General features: G+C 37.7%; 1 protein-coding gene across 2 annotated transcripts; it reads left to right on the plus strand.

Annotated features, from left to right (window-relative positions):
* The first annotated feature begins 550 nt into the window (after positions 1–550).
* Positions 551–24,272, plus strand: SLC35B3 (solute carrier family 35 member B3). 2 transcript variants are annotated; one of them, XM_059482293.1, is made up of 10 exons: positions 551–673; positions 4,037–4,315; positions 5,571–5,692; positions 7,563–7,717; positions 9,162–9,269; positions 11,312–11,409; positions 14,068–14,160; positions 14,567–14,678; positions 17,577–17,646; positions 18,637–19,291. In XM_059482293.1, exons 2-10 carry the CDS (start codon positions 4,115–4,117, stop codon positions 18,785–18,787), a joined length of 1,110 nt encoding a protein of 369 aa, XP_059338276.1. In that variant the 5' UTR covers positions 551–673; positions 4,037–4,114; the 3' UTR covers positions 18,788–19,291. The 2 variants fall into 2 exon arrangements, with proteins under 2 accessions (XP_059338276.1, XP_059338285.1); XM_059482302.1 differs by lacking the exons at positions 551–673; positions 17,577–17,646; positions 18,637–19,291 and adding an exon at positions 23,749–24,272 and having other exon boundaries at positions 3,915–4,315.
* Positions 24,273–25,564: the final 1,292 nt, after the last annotated feature.

Below are 25,564 nucleotides of genomic sequence, written 5' to 3' on the forward strand. Positions count from 1 at the left end.
GAGGGTGGTGCCAGACTTTTCAGTGGCGCCCGGAGAGAGGACGAGGAGTAGTGGCCATAAACTGAAACAGAAGTTCCACCTCAACACGAGGAAGAACGTCTCTGCATTGAGGGTAGCAGAGCACAGGCTGCCCCGGGAGGTTGAGGAGTCTCCCTCTCTGGAGACATTGCAAACCTTCCTGGATTTGTTCCCGTGTCACCTGCTCTAGGTCACCCTGCCTTGGCAAGGGGTTTGGACTGGATCGCAAGAGGTCCCTTCCAACCCTGACAATTCTGTGATTCTGTGATCTCCCCCAGAGACACGTGGGGAAGCCCTCTCTGGCAGCCAGGAACACGGGAACCGAGAGCGGGGAACCGGTTTTGGTTTTTTTTGTAGAAAAGCCGGGAACGCACAGCGGAGCCCCAGCCCGGCCCCACCCCTCAGGCGCGGTGGGCGGTCCCTAACGCGGGCGGGCTCGAGGGCGCCGTCCCCACCCCCCCCAGGCCAGGTAGCGGAGCGCCGAGCGAGCGGCGCTGTGTCGATGCGCTCGCTGCTCGCGCCGACCCCTGGCGCCGGGCGGCCGCCACTTCCGGCGGCGCGGGCCCGCGGAGGCGGCGATCCCGGCGGGCGGGCGGGACGCGCTGGCGGGGGCGGCCGGCCGGAGCCGCCGTGCTCCTCCTCGCCCGCCGGACAGGTACGGGGCGGGGCCGCTCCCCGCTCCTTCCCTCCTTCCCACCCTCTCTCCTCCCTCAGGCACGGGGGGCGAGCGGGAAGGAGGCGGGGTCGCTTCCTGCGAAGCGTCGCCCGGCATCGGGGGGCCATGGGCGCGATGGTGAGGGGCGCCGGGGGCGGGATGTGGAGCGGGGGGAGCCGGCACTGAGTGCCGGGAGGGTTCGGGTTCCCTTTCCCGGGGCAAGGGCGGGGAATGGCGGCCCGTGGCGGCTGGAGAGGCTGTGCCAGCCCGGCCGGGACAGCTGCCAGGCGCTCGGGAAGGGCACACCTGCGCAGGAGAGCGGGCAGGAGGGAGGGAAGGCTCAGGGCTCCTGCTGGACCCCGTTCCCTTCCCTGTTTGCCTCCGGAGCAGGGCGCGGTAGCGCCAAGCGAAGTGTCTGCTCAGGTTTCCCGCAGATGGAATTTGGTTTTCCTGTCGCCTGGGGCGTCCCTGCTGCGGTGCCAGCTGCGGTGCTGCCATCAGGCATTCCTGGCACGGTCTCCGGAGGGTCATGGCCAAAGCCAACGTGGAGCTCGCCTTGTGTGTCTCAGGCGAGCAGTTCTTCTGAGCGGACTAACACGCTGGTTTCTGCCAAGATGATGGGTTTACCAGATGTTCTTCAGTGTTAAAAAACCTCGGCCAAGCAAGGCTCGAGCTCCTTCATGATGTTTTTTTCCACGCTTAGTACAAGTTGTTAACTTTCTGGAAATTTTGCTTTTCTGCTCACTTGTTCATTTGTTTCTCCTTCGTGTAATAATCACTATTTTCTGTGCTAGGTTAAATTACTGATCTGCAAGGGACTTTTTTGAAGGGGAAGAAGCAGGAAGTCTTCGATCTAAAGAATCTGTTGTTTACACTTTTACACAAGGGAGGAGAAAGAAGAGAGGGAAATTGGTATTTTACACAAATCAGGACAGCTCTTAACTCTTCATAAAACAGATTTTTGCTGTATGTTCAAGATATTAAGTGATTGAGGAATTTTGATGAGAGGAGTCGGAATAACCGTTTTCATGCTTAGAAAAATAGCAGTTTGAGAAGTCAGTGTGAATTTCAGAAGAATTCTGTTGCTGTTACTAATGAAGTTACTTGGTGGAGACTTTCAAATGCATACACACATTTACAGTTTCTTCAGCTGTTAAATAATTTTCTTTGAAGGATGTAGAGAAAAACAATTACCATGTATCGTAGTTTTATGGATGGTTGTGGGTGTGTCTGGAGTGATCAGTTTCCACTTTCCACAGTTTACCACTTTCATGACAGACTCAGTAATCTGCAAAAAATTAAGTGGAGAGACTGTAAAATCTGCTGGTGTTCCTGAGGAAATATTTTTAATAGAAATAGTTGAAAATCGATCGAAGTTTATGTGAATTGTGGTGTTTAATGCTGGGAGGCAGCTCAGCACTACACAGCCACTTGCTGACTTTCCTCACTACCCCCAGAGGGATGGGGTGAGAGCAAAGGAAGAGTAGAAAAAAATTATGGGTTGCAATAAATATTTTTTAAGAAGTGGGGAAAAATATGGGAAAAGAGAAGCAAACCAAAGCTGGTGATGTAAAGATGATCACTCCCCCCACAGGTAGATCAATGTCCAGCCAGTTCCTGAGCAAAAGCTGGCTAACCCCAGATTTTGGATAGTCTGGAAAGTGTAAATCTGTTCATGATCACTTCATACCCACTTGTTCTCATTCTTCTGTCCTTAAAACTGTTTTTTCTCCTTAGTGATACTCCATACTTGTATGGAAAGCAGGTCTATTTCATTTTCATTGGGGTTTTGTTAGGCTAGACCAGTTATGCTTTCATCTTTTTTCAGTTCCTAAGATGCTCCTCCATCCTGATAACCCTTGTTTGCCATTGTTCTTTCAATCTTTCTCTGAGGGTGATCAGAACTCTGTTATATTGTATGTGAAGGCTCACTCATGCCTCATTATCTGACATTAGTTCTTTTCTGGTTTTACTAAAATTAGTCTAAAACTTTTTATCTTTTGTTTTATGGTCACTTCATGCTGGAATTAATTAAAAATCCGCAGGGGTAAACTTTCTACCTCTCACTTCTGATCTTGAAGTGAAGAGCTATGAATTTAGGCACAAATAATTATTATGGTCCCTGAACACCTGTTATACTCCCCAAGATGTTCTTTCAGAACTCTAGTAGGAGTCTTGTTCCAACCTGATAGTAGCTCATATGAAAAAGAAAACATAAGCACCTTGCACGCTTCATACTAATACTTAATTTCTCAGCTAACCTTAAAATTTCTAGTATTGTATCATATATTCTGTTTACCAGTGTTTTTGCAGACTACAGTGTTTGCATGATCTAGTGTTAATGTACTGGGACATTTTAAATTTGAAAACAAGGGGGAAAGCCTTTTTTTATGTATGTGTGATGAGGAGAATTATTCTTGAGCTGGGAAAAACAAATTACTAAACAGTTGGGACAAGCACAATGTAATTACTGACTGCTCACGGAACTTGATGCTGTCCTGCACTTAAAAATCTTGGGACAATTGGCTGACCAGTGTGTTTCATCTTTAAAAAACCCATCAAATATTTACTGTCTGCTGAGCTGGAAAACAGAATTATTTGCATCTCAGTCTACTAAGCTGCTGCATTCCTTTTGTAGGCTTCAATCATCTGGTTTTGTTTCCTATTACATGTGGAAATTGCTACATGTGATAAATATTAAAGAGATTGCCATATCATAGACCTCATCAGATAAACAATCTGATTTTTGAGACTGGCATCTCAATCTGCTTGTTTCAATCTCCATGTACTTTTCTGAAAAACTGTGCAAGAAATAGTGAATAAATGTGAGGTTGAGGAGGTAACTTCTTTGGTTTCCATGCTTGTAGCTGGTCCTAGGCTCAAGTCTGTAGTTTTTAGCAAAGCTTCCCATGTTGTGAGCTAGTCTGGTGTGTTTTGCTGAGGAGATGAAGGAAGGTAGGCAGAACCACAGTGCTTCAATACCAGTTCTTTCACTGCTGGTCATGGAGATCACTTCTGTCCCAAGCAGTCACTCCTGTTAGTACATGACAGGACCAGTTAGAGATGTTGGGAAACTCAAGCTGGTTTTCTGTTGCTGATGTTTTGGGGTTGGTTGGTTGGTTTGTTTGCTACGTCGAGTGTAGGAATGAAGCAAAACTGCTTTCATAAAGTGTTGTTTGCCTCTGGTGTTAACAAAGTTAACCGATGTTAACTTTGGACATCAGAAAAGATAAATAAAATTTGTGAGTAAAAACAATTCAGCAAAACTCTGAAACCTTTATACTTTCCCTATAAATGTCCCATTCATTTACTGTTGTTGAAGGCTGTATGTTGTGTCCCATCTGACTTTAGCATTTCTTTCAGCTTTCAGACAGAAAACAGACAGAAGGAGAAAAGCAGGCAGAAGACAACAATAGCCCCGAATGCAGCGAGCCAGGAACCATGGATCTGAAATTCACTTCATCAAGAAAATACATTTCCATCAGTGTACCCTCCAAATCTCAAGCTATGTCTCCACATATCAAATCAGTAGATGATGTTGTAGTTCTTGGCATGAATCTCAGCAAATTTAGCAAACCTACTCAATTTTTTATCTGTGTTTCTGGAGTTTTTATGTTTTATCTAATCTATGGATATTTACAGGTAAATATTATGAACTTGTGTCTTAGGCCAATTCCTCCTACCCCTTGTCTTTTTCAATAGCATAATAATATAGTATGTATTTTAATACGCATAGATGTTTTAAATTGGATATTTATTACAAAGTCAGCCTTTCAGTGTTCAAGAGCAGAAAGTAATATATAATCTAAGTTGCCATTATGGCAACTTAGTTTAGATCACTTGGACTTTCATAACTTGATCTTTTACTTCTGTGTGCAAGATACATCAAAGTCTTCATTGATGCTGAAACCTTTAGATCTCCCTAAGTTCCGTGAGTACTGTACAGTTACAGTCATTTTTCTCTCTTCTGTCAGGACAGAGCTGAAACATGTACTGTAGTAATTTTTTAAGCAGAAGGATAATGTTTATGCCATTTTAGTTAAACATTCACCATTCTGCTAATCTTTTCTCTCTTATCTTGAGCAGCTACATTTCTGTTCCCTTTTTAAAATTATTTTTAAATTCATGGAGTATTCTGAATAAAGCAGTGATTAAAAAACTTGATCATTAAAAATCATGTTTCTAATGCAGTTTTCAAAAGCAGCTGAGGAGTTTGTGAACATAAAGTTACTTCAAAAGATTTAGGAGAACATGATCAGTAATTAAAAGCAGAATCCCCAAAAGGCAGATATTAGGTAGCCTTTTGTTTCTATAACTGATTCACCTACATAAGTCTTTATGATGTGTATGTATTTTTCCTGAACAAATTGCTCTGGTTTGAAATATTCCTACAGCCTACAAATTTTTATGAAGTCACATGTGCTGTTTAATGTTGACACTCACAGTATTGGGTGTGCATTTCTAAGAGCTGAAAATTATCAGTAAGCATGTTTGTTAGAGAAAATTTGTATTAAATTTATCTGCAGATATTTATAAAATCTGAATAAAAATGGTCTGCTGAAGTAAATGAACGGAAGTGCAGCAAGAAAGGCAGGCAGGAAGCCGTCTGTAATATGAGATAATTAGTAATGCATTAAATGTATTCCCCTAATGAATTGATACATTAATTTTATTGTATTTACAACAACAGTAAATTTTCTTCTTTCATTTTGGAGAACCTAAATGGTCTTTTTCAATATTTTCACAAGTTACATATGGCAGATAAATCTAGTTAATAACCAGCAACTGCAAAGGCTAGATTTGCATGCACATTAAGGGAAAAGGTCTGTTAACTCTTCTTTGTCCATTTAATATTTTGGTGTATGTACATGACTGTGGTGGGTTTTTGTTTTTATAGGAATTGATATTTTCAGTGGAAGGTTTTAAACCTTTTGGTTGGTACCTCACTTTAGTGCAATTTGGATTTTATTCCATTTTTGGACTAATAGAATTGCAGTTGATTCAGGACAAAAGAAGAAGGTATGTGTTTTTCCAAGCATTTTACACTGTCCGTGAAATTAGAAGTATTTGATACTTAGCATAAATTTAACTTCTGTTTTTTGAATGTGAGTACTGTGAGGCATTGCTAGCAGTTCTGTAGATAAAGGAAGTGAACTTGCTGGATGATGTTAGAGAATATTTTAGAAGCACCCACTTGGATTTCGGGCCTGTAAGTAGTTCTGTTGACTCTGCTGTCACTGTCCCACTTGCAGAACATATTGTGTCCTTAATGTGGCTAATAGAGACTGAGTCACATATGATATCCCAAGTCTTGCTTGGGATTATCACATCTAGAACAGAGCCAATGCACTTCACAGCACTTGAAGCCATCTGTCAGTGAATATGTTTTCCTCAAATATTGGCACCTCCTCACCAAGAGATCCCTCTTACGTGCTGTGCATCTTGGAGAATGTCAGAGGTCAGCTCTCTGCTTACTGTGTGGCTGAGTGGGTTTGCTTCAAAGGATGTGCTGAAGTGTTGTATTGTTCATTTAAGACAGCACTCATACCACTCTGCCTCAAAACTGTTCTGTGTTTTCACTGCAGTGGACCAAGGAAATTTTTGATTTCTGAATCCCACTGGAAATGGGATCTTTTCTGACTCAGTGTAGCCATTCTGCAGCCCCCTACCCAGCTGTAGTCTCTGCAAAGTGTTTATTGAGGCACTCTGGAAACTTGAATACAGGCTGTCATGGTGTACATGAATTTTAAAGGTGCCTCATATTGTAGTTGAACATAACTAGTTTTCCTTACCTACATTCAGCCTTGGATGATTTTGCATATACTAGTTTTAGATTATAAAATTCTTTTTTAGCGAAACAACATAACTTTGATAAATTATTCCTTTTACTTCAAACACTGACAGCTTGTATTTCAAGTTACCTGACTTCTTGAGATGCATCAGATAATATTGCACATTTACCTTTTGGATTACTTGTATTTATGGGGTTTTATTATCAGTTGGAAATGCTTACAGAGCATTTCCCTTCAAGTAACTCATGTTGGAAATGTAGATCTGAAATAGATTTTACATTCTATTTTCTATAACCCAGGCATCTTCTTGTAGACATGCAGAAATCTATATTTTTTAAATTTTTAATTTTTCTTGCGTGCCTTAGAGTATATGTACATCCCATAATGAGTTACAGAGAAGAGAGGGTTGCAGCATGACGGCTCCTTATGTTCTTAGCATGGTTCTGAGTATGCATGAAAAATAGCTGAACATATGCACAGCAGTAACTGTAAAAAAATCACAAAGTGAGCATAAAAGTAACTGTTGGATCATCTGTTGTCAGGTGGTAATTTCATCAGATTGTGAACAAAATATTGAAAATGTTCAACAAGCCCCTCTGCTCATGGTGTCTGAATCACTGCTCTCTTAGTTTCATTGAGTTTCATTAAAAAATGGTACTTTTTTCAACTTTCTTCATTTTAAAATTGTCCCGGTTCACATGAAAACTTCACCAAAGAAGTTGTCACAGTGACCTGTGAGAGAACAAAGATCCAGGTTATTTCAGTATACCAATTTTCCACATTTCCTTTGAAACCTTTGTCTTGATTCTTGTGTAAATAACATACCTTCTCAGAAGCAGGTTAAAGAATTACTTCTTGAATATTTCATGAGCCATGAAGTTTTTATTGTCTTGTATTCACTTTTTATTTGCAGTAATTGAAAGAAATTAAATATGAAATCAGAGATTTTTGTGCATTTTTAAATTTCTATTACATGAAATTCAGTGAGGAAGATGTTGAGGTTGTATTACAAAAGTATTTCTTTAACTGAAATTTCCAAGCTAAATCTCCTCTAGATGAGTCTGTAATACCAAGATCTGTATGTTTATGTTTTGTAGAATTCCTGGCAAAACCTACATGATAATAGCATTTTTGACAGTGGGAACTATGGGTTTGTCAAATACCTCTTTAGGGTATCTGAATTACCCCACTCAAGTCATCTTCAAGTGCTGCAAACTGATTCCAGTTATGATAGGTGGGGTTTTTATACAAGGTAAGTGTTATCTTGGTATTAGATGATTTTTCAAAAAATTCTTTCTTTGGAATTCAGTCATAGGTGGAATCCTGTACTTTTTAAAATTCTGCTGGTAGAATTTTTCTTATAGGAGGAAAAATGAGAATTTCTGAAGCATCTTCTGGGAAATGTACAAATGTATTTAGATCAACAGAAAATATGGGGAAAAGCATTCTACTGGTCACTTGCAAAACTTCATTTTTACACAAGCTTGCTTAATTTTTAAGAAGTGTAAGTTTGTTTTCTAATCTAAATCACTTCATAAATGAAACAATTTCAATATTGAAATGAAAAACTTGAAATGGAAAAAAGAATCCAACCATGAGTTGTGAAGAAAATCTCTACTCTTGTTTGAAAAGATTAATTCCTAAATTTTGATTAAATGTTTCATCAGAAATACACCTGATTTTGCATGTCTTTGGCTAGTCCTAAAGTCATAGTGCATATTCCGATAAGAGAAAATGGAATATGGAGAAAAACAGAACAAGTTTGTAGTTATGTGAATAAATATACTTCAGTGTTTCTGGATTAGAAGGGTTAAGCATATTATAATAATAAAGTTTGTGTTCAATACACAAAAGTTTAGTCAGTAGCACTCCACATGGACAAGTATAATGGAACAAAATCTAGAATGCTGTATTTCTGTTTCTGTAGACAATTCTGGTCTTCTGGTTGAAAAACAACTGAATTTTCAGAAGAGTTTTCAACTTTACATATGTACATGCCTACACAGTATTTACCTTTTATTAGGAGTAATTTTATCATTTTAATGCAAAGTGACTGGTATTTCCCTAAAGCTTTATGAAACTTTTTATTGTGTTGTAGTCTCAGAAGCTTTTTCTTTTTAATATTATTGTTACAGAAATTCAGTTCAACAAACTTCCCTTGGAAGCTTATGTTCAAAGTTCAGCTTCTGAGCAAAGAATACATTATTTTAAACAAGATATACTAACTCCTGCTTTTTCATGCCCTTACTTTCTTTTTCCATTCCCCTCCACAACCTGTTTCTCCCAAACTATAAGACAATGTAGAGTTCTCAGAGTACCAAAGTTGTCTGTCAGTGTTTGGAATTGATTTCTTTCTGATCAGTAAAGGCAGCTGAAATGTTTTGTGTGAGGGAAAAGTATTAAGAAACATCTAAGCTGTCCTGAAGTTGCTAGGGGAATGCTTTGTCAGGAAGGATGTGCTTTGTGTCAGTGCTGTAACTCAAACCAAAGCTGATCACGAGAATCAGTCCCCTGTGGTAGGAATTTCTGTTGTAGAAGAAACTAAGTCTGGTTGTTAAAGACCAGAGCATTGAGTCTTCTGTTTAAATAGAAGAATGACATTGGAACAATGTTTCCTTAGTCTTCTAGTCTGTTAAACAGGATAAACATGAAATTCTGAGTGCTAACAGTGCATTCTTGCTATTTGTATTTTGTAGGAAAACGTTACAATATTGTAGATGTGTCTGCTGCCTTGTGTATGAGCCTTGGATTAATATGGTTTACTTTAGCTGACAGCACAGTTGCACCAAACTTCAACTTGACAGGTAAAAACACAATTTAGAGTTTAAAAAAATGTTTGGTTTTTCCTACAGTAAGCATTCCATTGAGGTTCTGAGTTCTTGCTGGAGTGCCTTCAGGTATCCTACTGAAAATGCAGCTTCATTATAGCTTTGCTCTAGCAGAACTCTGTGGCAGAAGAAGTTTAAATTCCTATGTTCCTAAAATTTCCAGGAACTACACCCTCTTGGTTGAAATGTCTCATATATTCTTAAGAAAGACTTACCCCAGTACATATATATTAAAATAAATATGATAAATTTGGTTGGAACATTTTAAAACTTAAAAAGATAAGTTGTCTTTTCTAGTTAAATTTTTAAGTATTTTTCCATTTCAGAACCATTTACTTTATATTAACGGATGATCACAGTCAGATTTGCTGTAGTTTTTAGGTGGAGTTCTCACATTTTAACCTTTTAATACTACCTAAGTCAGAAGCAAAGCAAGGATTTTAAACTGCTTGGAATGAAAAACTTAATTGAATTTCTTGTCAAATGACAAAGGGTAACTGAATTCCTGAGTTCATTCCAGTGATTTGTATGGAACTGTTTCTATGCAGATTTCTTTCAGAACTAATTTGGGTCCAGTTTTTCCAATTGTTTTTACTCATGCTTCACATCCAATAAAGCACAGTTGGTCTTATCCATGACTTTGCTGCTGCTGCTTCTGCTCAGCACTGCCACAATGACTGGAACAATTCTCCTCACACTCCAAAATGTGTAATGGGCGTAAGATTAACATTTTTCTTGTTCCCCACATTTCTCCTCTCCATGTGCACTGGTGCTTCAGGTTCCAGGTAACCTTTTAATCTCAGTCCAGTGCTAATCCATGCATTTGTCCAGTGGTGTGCCTGGGCTATTAAGCACAGCCAGAACATGAATCATGATGGAGAATGCCCATGGAGGGACATTCATCCCTCACTTTACAGAGTGGAAATGCTGAACTGGAGCCGTTATTATATCTTTGGACTAGAGCTGAATCCATGCAGATGAGATACCTATATTTTTAGCATTACCAGTATTATTCATGTTATCGTGTCTTTTCCATTGAGTTATACCTTGTCCAGTGCCCGATAATCTTGAATGAAGGGACCTGGAAAGTCTGGCCTTGGAAAGGAAATGGTTCCCAAACTAAAAACATTGGTTTAAAGTTCTTTCCAAGAAAATACCACCTTAAACTTCATGGGCCTTAAAAATGTGAAAATCTTCCACCTCTGACTGTAAGAACATAGGATTAAGAAAATAAAACACTGCTTGTTTCTAGTCTTCTAGTTTCTTCCTTGACATGATCTTTTAAGGAACCAAGACTAGGGCGAGTTTTGATTTGCATTTTGATGATTAGTATCTTCTGTAATGTTGTATACTTAGGAAAAGTGATATTTCAACCTGTGTTCATCATTAAATACAACAGTCATGAAAGTTTGTAGGTTGGGAAATGACTAGAGTTATCAGGTTTTTTGTTATTGGAAAGCTCATTACAGTAGTGACTATATAGTGACTTCCTTGTCAGCATAAATGGTAACCTAAAACCATGGAGTTTGTACCTGAACAGTAGTTTTTCTTTTAAATTAGTGTTTCAGTAATTAAAGATCTCTACTTTCCAATCCTCTTGCATTTTTTTTACCATCACATCTAACATTTCTATTTGCCTTTGTCAGGGAAAAAAAAAAGTGGGATTAACTACTGAAAAACAGTATTTTCATTTTCTCTGGTTATATATCTTCATTAACTAACTGCAGATGATACTCTGTCACTCTTGTTACTACAAAAGCTACAGCTGGCTTCTTTATAGCAATGTCCAGATTTTCCCATCAAGCTTAGAGACACACAGTGCTCAGGGGTTAATTGGTGGAGGGAGAGTGGAGGTGGGAACTTCCTTGTGCTGGTGTCATGAAATATTTTTGCTGACTTCTATAGGGAAGGGCTGGTTATTATTTCTCTATTCTTTCTCTATTCCTTTTTGCCACCATTCTGCAATGAATATTCTGAAGAGTGCTTTTGTTTGTTTGTTTGTTTGTTTGTTTTAATAGGTGTGATCCTAATATCCCTTGCCCTCTGCGCAGATGCAGTTATAGGAAATGTACAGGAAAAAGCTATGAAGTTGCACAATGGTTCTAATTCAGAAATGGTAAATACCACATTTGCAATTTTAAAAGAACATGTTTTATCATAGGCAAGGCCTCCATTGACAAAGCATGGGACTTAAAGTGCTTTTCTCTTGCTTCTGGAGGGAAAAGCTCTTGGTGTACTGTTCTTGGGGTTTTCTGTGCTGCTTTCTGAGTGCAACTTCAAATACAAACACAATATAGCTACAGAAACACTCATTTCTATCAACAATTCCTTTGTCTACCCTGCAGGCCTGAGATCAAAGTAGTGCTTTTTGTATGATCGTGCGCTTCATCTCTGAGAAATGCACACTGTTCCTCTGGTGTAGTTGGGCACGTGTTACATGGAGCATGCTGCTTTACTTTACTTGCTATACTTTATATTCTAGAGTGTGCTAGCACCTGGGAGGCAGGTTTTTAAAAATCTTTTGAAATCTGTTAAACTCTGGGTGAATTTTTTTATTCCTGATTCAGTGAAATACAATTTTGACAATGTCTTGTTCAATTTTTTTAATATACTTACTTGGAATGCTGATTATCTATTCATATGGTCTGAAGTTATCTTTCTTTTTAGACAAGACTTGTTTGAATTTTGCATATTTTTCTCTGAAGTTGAGTAAATATAAGTAAATCTTTTACTATAAAAGGCATGATATGAATATGCTACAAGTAAAAAGTTACTGAAATTTGTTTTCTATATTTGGCATGTATTTGATATTTAAAAAGAAAAATCTAATTTTTCATGAGAATAGCTTCAGAAATGGAGAAAAAGTTAGAAAGTATCTTCATTTAAGGCTAGAAGTGATTTAGGATGGCTTGAGAAGTTTGAGCTACATACAGGTTTCTGGAAAGTGGAAGATTTTATACCTAAAAGTACCACTATATTCCTGTTTTTATTCTTGTACTTTTTCTTAGTGTCACTGTTGAGGTCTGCTGGGAACAGAGATTTGGCTATGTGACCTGATGCAGCCTTCTTTGGCTGTCATTTCCAAAATCCAAAACCAAAGTGCAATCTGTAGCTTTTTTCTTGCCTACTTTGCATTTGACAGTCGTTGCTGCCTTACCTACAAAACTCCTGCTGTCTCCAGGACTTTGCTTTTTATTCTGCATTAGTCTGACAATGTTGGTCTTCATATTGTATACTCATACTACTTGTAGGGAATGAGTGTAATGGTTTAGGATCTAAAGGTTTTGTTCATGATTTGGACATTCTACTTCAGGATTTTGTTCAGAGAATTCAGTGCAGAAGTACAAGCAGAATTTTGGAAATAATTTAGTATACTTAAGACTCTGGGTAAAAATTGAATTGGAATTGGGGATCACGTTTAATGGACAGCGATCTGGAAATAAAATTGAACAATAAAGGAACCTGTCATCCACAGGGTCTCTCTTACTCTGTCAAATTTGGAAATTGCCTTGGATTTAAGCAATTGTGAAAACAGAAAAGATGTTTTGTGGTTGAAATAGTAATCTCTGTTCTGGAAGGTTTTACCTGATTTTTGCCTTACATGTTATTTTATAGAAGTGACATATATTACACTGCCTAACAAGGAAATAGCAATGTGGTGCTTATTCCTGGCTGTCAAGTCTTTGGGTACTTAGGGAGGCAAGCTGGATGCAGAGGCAAGTGAAGAACCTGGGACTTACATCTGTGTGTATAAACAGTGTAAAGTAAAAGCTCTGAGGATCAGATCATTGATTATTAAGTTTTAAAGCAGGTCTGCTCTTTATACATGTATGCATCCTTTTTTATTATAGAGCAGTGATAAGTCGTCTGTCCTGTCATGGAGTTGCTAACAATTTGTAATAGTTTTTTCTCACTAACTGAGATATAACAAGACACTGAGTTTTGAAAGCATAGTAGATCAGCATGTTCTAGCCAGCATTGTGTAGAAGAGTTCTGTTGACAAGAAAAGACTACTAAATGTTGCCCAAACAGCTGAATGCCTCCTGCTGCATGGGAGGATGGATGGATGGATGGATGGATGGATGGATGGATGGATGGATGGATGGACGGACAGTTCCAGTTTCTACTTCCGGCTTAGTGTGGGAAAGGCTAGATGAAGATTGTTTTGTTGCTCAGTGCACCGATTAATTGAGTCAGGGTGCTTCCCTGTTTCCTGAGTGTTCTGAGCACTCAACTAGGCCAAAACTGGTCATATTTCAAAATCCTGCATGTTATAACCATGCATATGTGCCATGCATGTCAAGTGAAGTGACACAGATGAAACTTACGTGACACTTCTGGTGGTTCTGTGCTACCCTTTGCACATTTAATGTAATGCAGGTGTTTACTGTGCTGGATAAGTAGCAGAAAATGAAATAAGTTTAACATGTTCTTCAGACTATTAAATTGCATAGTTGTGGGAAGTTTTATTTAGGCTGTGAAATCCTGAACCTGAAGGATTTACCACATTTGACACTGACCTCAGGACATTATTAACTGGCTAGCTTTCCAAACTTTTTATGTTGTTGTGGGTAGGAAGAATGTGTCTAACACTTAATGTTGACTTTTCACTGTACGTCAACTATTATATAAATGCTAGTAAAAATATCATCAAACCCTTCAAATTCAGCTCTGAGTTGCTGAGCATATTAATAGCGCCAAGCATCTGAAAGCATTTAATTTTGTCCTTTTGTAAAGTATCACCTAGTAATTATTTTCTCTTACGCTGTTCTAGGTTTTGTATTCCTATTCAATAGGTTTTGTGTATATTTTATTTGGATTAACATGCACTAGTGGATTAAGCCCTGCCGTAACATTTTGCTCAAAGGTAAGTGTAAAGATTTCTCTTTTTCTATGAAGAACCTCATTGGAAAACCTTGCTCTGTATGATTCAGAAAATCTCACCACTTCTCTCTCTAAAGTTCTATTTTCATCATGTAAACAGGTTAACTTGTATAATTCATAGAGTAAGCAAGTTTTTCCAGTCTTTGATGTGTTAGATAGGGTAATATTTTAAAAAGCAGCAAAATCACAGGACCAGACTTATGAGCTTATAATTTCATTATTATTTTTCCATTATTTAACTAAAATTAAATACGGATTTTTGCATGAATGCATTGTTGAACAGCTTATTATTGCTCAAGCAGTTGATTAAAGCCTGTAGTTTTATGTCATTTTGCAATACCTCAGGGTTTGTTTTACATTTTCCTAACCGGCTTTTTTTATTGTTGCAGCATCCAGTTCAGACTTATGGTTATGCATTCCTTTTCTCCCTGACTGGGTATTTTGGCATATCCTTTGTTCTAGCTTTGATTAAAATCTTTGGTGCCCTTCTCGCTGTAACAGGTATGAACAAATTATATTTTTACTGCCTTTGTATAAAAACAAAGTAATCCTATTCTATTATTTAGGACAGAGCTTTTGAGAATAGTTCTTACTCTGGCTTTTTTTCTGTTCTTTGTGCTGACTGATTTGTGTAGCATGGATCTTCACATGGTAGAATGTGTTTGAGATCTTCCTGATTCTTTTTTGTGCCACAGTTTCAACCGTGAAGAGCCTGTTAAGTAAACTTGTGCATATAGTCTGTGCTGTTTTAGGGCAGAAGCAAACACTGTTCTAAGTGGAGAAGTTGAAATTGAATCACAGAATCATTTGGGTTGGAAGGAACTTCAATGACCATCTAGTTCCAACTCCCCTGCTATGGACAGGGACACTTTCCACTAGACCAGTTTGCTCAAAAGCACCATCCAGCTTGGCCTTTAGTACTTCCAGGGATAAGGCAGACACAGCTTCTCTGGACAATCTGTGTCTTACCACTCTGCCCGTAAAGAGTTTCTTCCTGATATCTGATCTAAAGCAGCCCTCTTTCAGTTTAAAGGCACTCCCCCTTGTCCTGTCACCACATGCCCTTGTGAAGAGTCCCTTTCCAGCTCTCATGCAGGCCCCCTTTAGGTACTGTCAGGTGCTATAGGGTCTTCCCAGAGCCTTCTCTTCTCCAGGCTGAGCAATCCCAAGTCTCTCAGCCTGCTTTTATAGGAAAATACAGAAAGGAAAATACATGTATCAATTAAAATACTAAAGGAAAAGTAAGGATGTTCTAGAATGGCATAGTACGCAATAACATTGTTTCTAAGCATGTGAAACTACAAACATTAGTCCCAAGGGCCTGGTAGGGGAAGGTGTAGCAAGATGTCATGTAGCTACTGGCCTTTCTTCTTCTCCTAAAAGACACCCTGGTTTCTGTCAGGTGATGCTCTACTTCATTCACAGTAGTGGAAGGGAAAATTCATCATTGTTCTCTGACCTGAGGGTTACATGCTCTTATTTCCTATCAGTTATTTCCTATGCAGCAAATCTGTTTTGTATTTGCTTTTAACCAAGTTCAGTAGCTCTCTTGACTAGAAATTGACCCAGAGGAGAGGGTTGTTTCATGTATTAAAATACCTCTTAAAAAGAAAGTCTGACTGTACTAAAAAAAAGTTTAAAAATGCTGTAGAATAGTAAATCTTTCCCCACTTTTCTTACGCCTGACCTTGACAGTTCTACCACTTGAGCCCTTTCTGTCTTGCCTGTAGCAATATGAAAATGTTTATTGTTCCTTGGAAGAACACCACATTCATTACTGTCCCTCCCAGCTCCCCCATCCACCCTCCCCCTTCTTGAGGGGAGTGGGGTGAAAGAGTTTAATGAAAATTGTATTTCTATTAGCAGAATGAGAAATTATCAGACTTAATTGGGAAAAAGAAGAAAAGGCACTTAATTTAGAAGGAAATGGTTACATAAATATTTTAATTAATAACTGATTTGAAAGAACAGAAATAATTGTAATTAGAAAAACTGAAGTAATTTAACCATTTTTTTAAATTATTCATTTGTAAACTGTTTTCTAATTAAAACTCAATTTTCTTTTTCATTCTTCTTTAATTTTTCATGTAATAGAAAATCATTTTATTTGATGTGCATAAATTTCTTAAAATGTAAAAAGAAAATTATAACTAAAAAGTTGAAGTTGGGGCAGATGTAGCAGTACTGAAGGCTGTGTCTTCTACTATAAAACACTCTTAAGTGAATATTTGTTTGTGGGGTAGAGTTGGGAAGAATGAAACTTGCTTTTCTAGCCAAAGCTCTGTGGATAGGCATCAGTAGTCATTGGTTCCCTTTGCCAGTGTGTTGCAGTAAGACTAATTTGGATGTAGTTACACAAATAGGACTTTGCAGTATGATATAGTTAAAGGAACTTCATGGTAAGCAAAATATTTTCTGATATTAAAGTAATAATATTCTTTAGGTGCCGACCTACTGCGCCCTGTGCGAGGGTCTTTCTCAAGTGAGAACCCTGTGCCATTATATAAAATAACACCTTCTCAGCCCCTTAGCTTCCATACCTAAACTTGTGTGCTTTCTTACTTTGTTTTTAAACATTTTCTACAACTTTTACTAATTTATTGATTTTGCTTCAGTGATAAACTACATAGGTTTCCTGGTACACAGTTCGCTAGTAATGCTTTATCCTTGTTCATTGCAGGTAGCACTGAAATTGTTCAAAAAATTGTTGGAGCTATAGTTAATTTCAGAGCAACAAAGAGTTTATCTCTATTTTGGAAACAGGATTGTGTTCTCCACTCTTCTTACTACTTGATTCTTTTTAGTGAATGGATCAGGTGTAGAAGAATGTCTCTTAGTGGTTTTGAGGGAAACTTCCTAATGCAGTCACTGAAGTCAGACATTCTTGGTCTCTTAAGCTTCTATGCAAATTTGTAATTCTACTGTTACGGAAATTTTCAGTAACTTCAAAAGAATGATGAGAGGATAATCCCATTCCACTCAAAAATAGAGCCCAAAACACCATGGAATTGTAATAACATGAGGTGTAAGCAGCAAGATATTTGACCTTTGGTGTACATCCAAGCTTTAACAGATGAGTTTATATCAGTTATTTGCATGTTGCTCTCAGAGACTGTGGATTGATTAGCATGAAGTTATTAAATAGCAAGTCTTGTTCTGGAAATTTCCTTGCTGTGAGTAGTGTGACTTGAGATAGCACTACTGACACAGTGTACTTGTTTCCAAAAATCACATGGTTCCAGTGCTGTTTTGCATTGCATTGCAGTCTGTGTTTGCACCAAGGGCGTGATCATCATTTTAGTGAGACAATTATTTTGTGAGGCTACCTGCTAACCTTTTGTTATGTTCTTTTGTTGTAACTGAATTCTTAAAGAGGTTAATACTTGTTTTCCTCTGTAGTAACAACAGGAAGAAAAGCAATGTCCATTGTGCTTTCTTTTTTGTTCTTTGCAAAGCCATTCACGTTACAGTAAGTACTTACAGTTTTTAGTGGTTTACAAAGTATTTTATAAAAAATTATGTTCATCATGGAAATATAACAAGACTTACTAATCATATTCGGGGGTTAATATCTTTTTATATCTTTTACACATGTTGGCAATCTATTGTAAATATTGACTGGCTTGTTAATTTTAGTCATGCTAGAGAAAAGAGTTTACATTTTTCTAAAGATCTGGAAGACAACAAAGAAAATTAATCATAATATCTAGTGCTTATGATACATTATAAATTGTTTTGGTACTTTCTCTGTGTTGGAAAACTTGTGTAAAGGAAGGGATTTTCTCCATTATGGTATTGGTCCTGCTTTTATAATCTCAGATTGGAATTCTTAGCTAGCCCTTTTAAATAACTGCATTATCTTGATGTGTTATAGTGCCAAATGTTTGAGTAAATGCAGCGAAGTTGCTACTTTGATTTTAATTGCTTCAGATTTGAAAGAATATAAAATTCTATTATATTTCTATATACAAATTGCTTTAAGAAAAATTTGCATGCAAATCCCAAATGGAATTTACTACAGCTAAAAATATTGAGGCTTAAAAGAATGGAGAGCTGAAAAAAAATGTGCCTACATTGGGAAGAATGGATATAATGCACTGAGTGAGAAAATGTTTTGGACCAGTATAGCTCTCATAATCATAGGAAGGAAAAACATACTAAAACCCCTCAGGATTATTTTATTCATATGAGAAAGAACAGATACTATTTAGTTATTATTTAATTTATAAATGCATTTCAATAAGCTCTCCAGCCAGGACAGGAATAAAGAAAGGTGAAAGGATAGTAATAATAAATATTCAGGGAAATTCTATCTCAGAGCCCACTGATTTTTGGGGGATTTTTACTTAACTCTTCTCTTCTTAATGTGAGGTTTGTTTGATCCACAAATATTGGTATGTAATTGCTAAAGATGAAGTGCTAATGGTAACTTTTTCCCTCTCCTCTGCCTCCCCTTTAGGTACGTGTGGTCAGGCTTACTGGTTGTCCTTGGTATATTTCTTAATGTTTACAGTAAGAATATGGACAAAATCAAACTGCCTTCACTGCTTGGTCTTTGGAAAAAAAGTGTGGAAGAAAGAAAATCAAGGACGTTGTCACAAACTGTATAGACAGTGGTTCATGCCTTGTCTAGACTTTGACTTACTATTTCATTATACAGTCTTCAACTGATTCACTTTCCAAAGGGAATGTTATTTAAACCAAAGGAGCTGAAGGCATATTGTCTGCTTGCAGATTGCTATAAGTGCACACTTTCATGAGCCCTTTCTTCAGAGCACTTGAATTCATCACAAACGGTGTTGTAGGCCATTGCCAGATGGTTTTATCAGCAATGAAGGACAGCAGCTCTTGGCAAACTGCTGAGAAGCTGCACTCAAGTGAGACACAGTAGAAGACTGGTTTGGGCATTTTAATAATATTGACCATGTGACTGATCTGAAATTAGTGGTTCTTTGTTAATTGTCTAGGTGGGGTAATTTAAATGTAATACTGTACTAATCACCAACTGGTTGACCAAATCGTGAATTCAAAGGTGGAAGGTTTAGAATACACTATGTTTTCACTCTTTTATATTTTAAATAAAAAATGTTGGGGTTTGTTTAAGTTATTTTTTAGATCATCACAGAACTTGATATTTATTTTAATAATTGAAATTTTATTGAAATCCTAGTGTTCCTCTTTTTGTAGTATTGCTTGCAAGTCACAAAACTCAGATTGAGTTTGTGCAGTCAACACTCATGCTCATGCTAGGAGGAAATGGGCTTTTAAGCTTGAATGGGGTGAGATGCAAACATTGGTATAAGAAACTGTTATTTGCTTAATCCGTGGTCAAATACATCATTTTTAGTGGCCTGTGGCCCTCTCTCTGATAGTGGTATAAAGAGATATGGAAGTTCTTAAATTTATATCATCAAATCAAAATTCTTCAATTTCAGTATTGGGGTAAATAATAACAGCATCAGCTAATGTGATTGGAATATGTATTATGTCAGTCCGTGTGGTCTTCTGATGAAGTTAAGAGGATTAGGATACAGATTACAGTTTTCTTTCTTCAGTGACAGGAGGAGACAATGTGCTACCAGTCTGTCTTTTTCATCATGAATTTAGGAAGACTAAGTCCCTTTATCTCTCTTTCTTTTATAGTCAACTTTCTTTTGAATCACTTGCCATCTCTTTCATTTTATATATTTAACAACAGCACTTTAAAAATACTAATCACCTTACAAATCATTGTTCTTACATGATCATGGTTTTTTTGTTATTGTGTCCCTTAGATGCATCTTGGTGTGTATTTCTTTCAACTTAGACACAAATTAATTAGATAATAGAAATACATAGTCAGAGAGAACATACTGAGAATTAAAAAATCTCACAGGATGGCCTTCTGTCAAAAATACTAGTTGATGAAAGTATTAGAGATATACAAAGTGTTTTTCAGACACTTAAGAAGAATTGCTGTTCAAAGGAGCTTGTAATCAAAGCACAGACACAAAATGTGCCTTAAATTTTTCTTATTTATTTGGTAGCTTGCATCTGCCATGTTAAATATGTTATGTAATAGAGCATGGAGTAACAGCCAGCTGAGCACAAATGGATGAACAAGAGAAGAGCTTTGCTGACATAACTGCACTGTTCCAGTGCTGACACTGCTCTGGGGTGTCAGCAAAGCTTCTCAACACATACAAACCCACTGTTGCCAAATCAGGAGAATTTATTGCATAGAAGAGTTTTGGGTTTTAAATTCCCAGCTGCTGCATGATTGTGTCCTGGATGAGGTAGAGAGGTGAGAATTTGATGAACAGATACACCTTGAGGGAGACAGATGGCCTGCCATGGCTGTCCATTTTCATGTTGCAGCCCAGGTTTTATGGTAAGGTATAATAAAGTATTCCAATTTCAGATTTGGTGTAAGAGTGCATTTGACCAAGTCAAGGGGATTGATACACTTCTTTCCCTGTAATATTTATCAACTCTTACATTCCTTTGCATTCTTTTCACTAAATGAAGTTGGTCTTTCCAGTGAGGTTAAGATAATTTTACAGTCCTCATTCTGCCAGCCATAAACTCTGCCTGTTGCTAAACTTTATTAACCTTTAGAAAAACAAATTATGTGAAAGCTACAATATATGCAGAAAGTCATAGTAAATATAATTCATTTGGCATCTGTTTTATTTAAGTAGATGAGAAGTCACAAAGTTTCTGACTAGAATTCAAATGTAGTGTGTATGTTTCTGGACAGCTAATATAATCCAGTTTTGTCTCTATTGTCTCTCTTTGAAGAGAATAGTAATCACAATAATTCACCTTTTAATTTATTTTCTATTGTACACAGGGCTGAGTTTATGAGCTATCGTTAGGGGAAGTTTTGATTTATTTTTTTATCATTTTCTTAACTGTAGAAGTGTATGTTTTGTTTTACTGGTGTACTTCAAAATTATTTTTATATACAAATGGATATTGTAGGTTTACTGTTAATAGCATAGATTTAAGAGTTAGCCCTTTATTTTCATAGGTATGAGTCTAGTACTTGCCAATCATCAATATGTGTGTTAAAGAAAATGCACACACAAGTGAGGTTAGTTTATAATTTGCCACACATCATGGTCTGTGCAGTTTGATGCCTTCTTTAAAAAAACCTTCATTTCAGTGAATTACTGTTTGTGGGTTTTTTTAATAAGCTTCATAGTGCATGCAAGCTAGAAAACCTTACAAACCTGCAAGTGTTCTTACTACAGAATTTTGGGGTTGAGTCTTCTGTACTGTGTATGTATGTTGGTTTTGTGTTGTCTATGAAATATGAATAAGGGCTTGTCCACAAAGTACCTGTAAATTATTTATTTTTTGTGTAAGAGCACTTATATTGGGGTATTGGTTAACCCTTCCCAGTGTTGAAGGCTGGTCATAGTAACTGTTGCATTTTATACTTATTGTTTCCTGGGCTCTGCAGTAGGCATGGTGAAGCTATAGAAAAAGCCAATCAATTCTCTCACCAGAAAATTTGTTGTCTAAATATAATGTGAATTAGTTGCTTTTTATTCTTGTGCTACACAACTTTTTCCTCTCTATAAAAAAAATCTATGATGTAGGAATTAGTTATAACAACATTGAAATTCTGAGTAAAATTTAAGTCTGACCAGCATCTCCTCTGCTGTCAGGAATCTACTTCTGTGATACCTGCTTCTGCCTCCTTTGGATAGCTGAGGGAGCTCTGTTTTTCTAAATCAACATGCATTTGCAGTTGCTTTCATATTACATTTTTGCATTTTTCTGGCACACTTCAGTAATGAGGTAATTGACTGAGCAGTGGATTTCTTCAGTGTTTCAGTACTTCAGTATCAGCAGAGCTGCTGATTACACAGGTACCTGTGTGGGAATACAAGTGTGGAAGAACTAATGCCCTGCCCTCCAAACCTACAGTGTTTCCTGATCTTGCATTGAATTGTTTGTCTTCATCTTGTTTTACCTCTTCTGTACTTTGAATTTACCAAACTTTTTAAGCTAAAGCTTGGGCTTTATATCATTCCTACTTGACTTTCTTACCTGTATTTCTTGCTTTTGCATGTGAAATCCTTTTTTAACATGTTCTGTTTATGCACTGTGGATTGTTTCAGGTTTGTATTCCTGTATTTAAGGGCTTACATCGCACTGTTGTAGGTTGGTCACATTCCAGATTTTCTGTTTGATATCATTTATCATTTACCATCTGGATGATTACTTTAAATCCTTTATTCTCCATGAAAAAATCTTTCATACTTCTCATTATTTTTGGAAAGGTCTTGATGAGTGCACATATGAGTTAACTCCTTGACCTCATTCCATCTTGCAAGAAAATCTCTCTTCTCCTTTGCCTGCCTGTGAGAACTAGAGGAAGAGGAAATAAATTATTTCAAGTGCTCTTTTTTCCCCTTTAGTAAGTGCCTTCCTCACTAACCTGGTATGTCTTAATTGTTTCTTTTATTTCTGCCTCCCATGCTCCCAGGCACAAACAAGCCCCTCTCTCACGTTTGACTGCTGCTTGTTCAATCATGGAAACTTTTTGAGTTGTTTACTGTTCTGAAAAGAGGTATAAAATTGCATGTATACTCTGGAGGGCAGGAAATAATAAGTAAACTTCACAAGTTAAGGAAGTAATTAAATGGATTAATACTTTTTTTCTGGAGGGATTTTTTATATGGTTTAGTTAATAGTTCAGAATTTTTTAGTGGAGGGGGTTTTCTTTTACATTTTACCTGTTTAAAAGTCTTTATATTAATTTTAATATTTAATATAAAACTCCTGATGTTTCAGCTTTTAGAGATTAATTTCAGTCTTGCCTATGAGGCAGGAAAGCCCTATCACCATTTCAGAGATGTAGCATAAATGGTATCTTGCCCAAAGTTGCCTTGGTAAGTCTGATGAGCAAGGAATAGATGTTAATACCCTAAGTCCAGTGTGCCCCAAGTCCAGCAGAGCCCATCTATACTTTAAATGAAATGGTACCAATGTAAGGTCAGTTTTCTTTTACCCCCAGCGCTAGAGATGTTAAATTGTTTCTTTTCCTTGTTCTGTACAAGTACAATTTAAAGGGAAAATAAGGCAGCCATAAAATAGCTTTTTCTGCATTTTATTTGAAGTTTTTTGCATTGTCATTTTTCGTTGATTTGTTGTTTTCTGTGAGCACCTCTGTGGAAGCAAGCTGGACACAGTAGTAGATTTAGGAGAAGCATAATATCCTTCACTTTAAGGTGACTGGTTCACTTTGCTACTAGTCAAAAGCTGCTGCCATGGGAAAACTATGAGGAATTGTCATCACATGAGGAATTAAGCATAATGATGCATTGTGGGGTCTGTATCACTTTGCCATTCTCTTGTAGAGAAGCAAAGACTATTGCAATAAAGAATATTCATGCACAAATAGTCAGCTTAGAATACAATGCTGACTTAACACTTCTGTACACCTCGATTGTGTTGTTACACTATTTTTTTGAGATGTGTTAGTAATGTATTGCTTGTCTCTACTTTTTAGATGTTTTCTTTGTTAGATTTCTCAGTTTTATGCTTCCTTTTTTTTTTTTTTTATTTTATTACTTAGGTTTTAAGTGTGGAGTTTTACATTGTAATTTTGATTACATCTCTAGTGCTGTGACCAGTTCTGGGCTCACCAGCTCGAGAGGGAAATGGGGCTACAGGAGAGAGTCCAGCAAAGTGACAAGAAGGTGATGGACTCAGCCATCTCACCTGTGAGGAAAGGCTGAGAGACCTGGGATTTTTCATCCTGGAGAAGAGAAGGCTGGGGGGAATTCCATCAATGTGTACAAACACTGAAGGGAGGACACAAAGATGGGGGAGCCAGGAATGACAGCCCTGAGGCAGTGGGCACACACTGAAACACAGGGAGTTCCCTCTGAATAGAGGAAATACTTTCTTACTGTAAAGGTGATTGAGCACTGGCATGGATTGCCCAGAGAAGTTGAGAAGTCTCCATCATTGGATATATTCAAAAATTGGGTATGGTCTTGGGCAGCTGGCTGTGGGTGGCTTTGCTTTGAGCAGGGGCAAAGGCACCTTCCAACCTCAGGCACTCTGTGATCTTTAACCTTGCTGTCTTTGTCTATCTTCCACTTTTTCTCATGTTTACAAATTGTTAATAAATATGATTAAAATTAGTATCTCTGAGTTGGCTACAGTAACTGCTAGAGCTGGCAGCACCATTCTGGAAACGCCTGATAGTGTGGTTCTGGCTGCACAGGGAGTACCTCCAGAGCAGAATCCCATGGGGAGAGAGACACCTTCCTTTGGTAACTGCTGCTCAGTGCAAAACAAGAGTGTGTGACAGCAAATGCAAGACACTTGTAGATGAAATTGATACTGTCAATATAGAAGGAGTTCACAGTTGCTTTTTATTTTCTACATTTAGAGCTTGCAAAGCTCTCTGCTGCTCTAGTGCAGCACCTGATTCACAGGTACGCTGGAAGGCCTGCTGCCTTCTTGTCAGCATTCTGCATGAGCATGGACAGCTGTGGTAGATGCCCTCTCACTTGTTCAGAACCTGAGTATGAACTCCACTTAAATACAGCTCTGTAGTAACAGGCATTCATGGGAGCAGATCTGTGCAAAAGTCCAGTGCATAACAGGGTCTGCAAGGAACATGCACAAATTGTTTATTGGGGACTGTTGTGCTGGAGTACTGGTTTTAAACTAAAACAGGGTAGATATAGATTGGGTATAAGGAAGAAACTGTTTACAATGAGAGTGGCAAACCAGTGGAACAGTTGCCCAGAGAGGTGGTAGATATCCCATCCCTGGAAACATTCAGGGTTCTGTTGGACAGAAGTCTGAGCCACCTGATCTAATTGAAGGTGTTCCTGCTCATTGCAGAGGGTTAGACCAAGTGACCTTTAGAGGTCTCTTCTAAACCAAACTATTCTATGTTCTGTATGATTTGAGGCCCCTGGAAGGCTTTAATGCATAAAGAAGAGTTTGTATAGGCTTCAGGCAACAACAAGCAGAATTTAAGCTCTTTAGGCTTTAACATGCCTTTAATCTTTTGTTGATTTAGCCTTAAGTTAGGATTATTCATTTTATGTACTATCCAAATTTTGGTACTGGAAAATCTTTTTAGTGAGAAATACACTAAAAGTTGCCCTTAATAAGCAGTTCAAGCTGACAGCTGGTAGTACTATATACCTAATTTACACTGTCCTGTGCAGTGCAGCTTATAAACAAATAACTGAGTGAATGCTTGGCCTCTTCAAATGAAGACTGTATTCTCACTGTTAGGAAATATATAAAAGAAAACAAATTCTGTGTAACTTTGTAGATAAGAAGTGGTTTAAAGGTAGCTAATCCTTATTTTGAGTCACACCTGATTTCCCTGGACTCCTTATTCTTAATAAATAGCCTGGCTG

The sequence above is a fragment of the Ammospiza nelsoni genome, chromosome 1 (assembly GCF_027579445.1).
Source record: "Ammospiza nelsoni isolate bAmmNel1 chromosome 1, bAmmNel1.pri, whole genome shotgun sequence".
In the NCBI taxonomy this organism is placed as follows: Eukaryota; Metazoa; Chordata; class Aves; order Passeriformes; family Passerellidae; genus Ammospiza; species Ammospiza nelsoni.

What these genes read in the sequence shown, in the direction of transcription:
- SLC35B3 (XM_059482293.1), top strand. Translation starts at nt 4,115, where the DNA reads ATGGATCTGAAATTCACTTCATCAAGAAAATACATTTCCATCAGTGTA. An exon ending in ATGGTTCTAATTCAGAAATG is followed by an intron (nt 11,410 to 14,067) that starts GTAAATACCACA and finishes ACGCTGTTCTAG; the next exon opens with GTTTTGTATTCCTATTCAAT. An exon ending in TGCCCTTCTCGCTGTAACAG is followed by an intron (nt 14,679 to 17,576) that starts GTATGAACAAAT and finishes TTTCCTCTGTAG; the next exon opens with TAACAACAGGAAGAAAAGCA.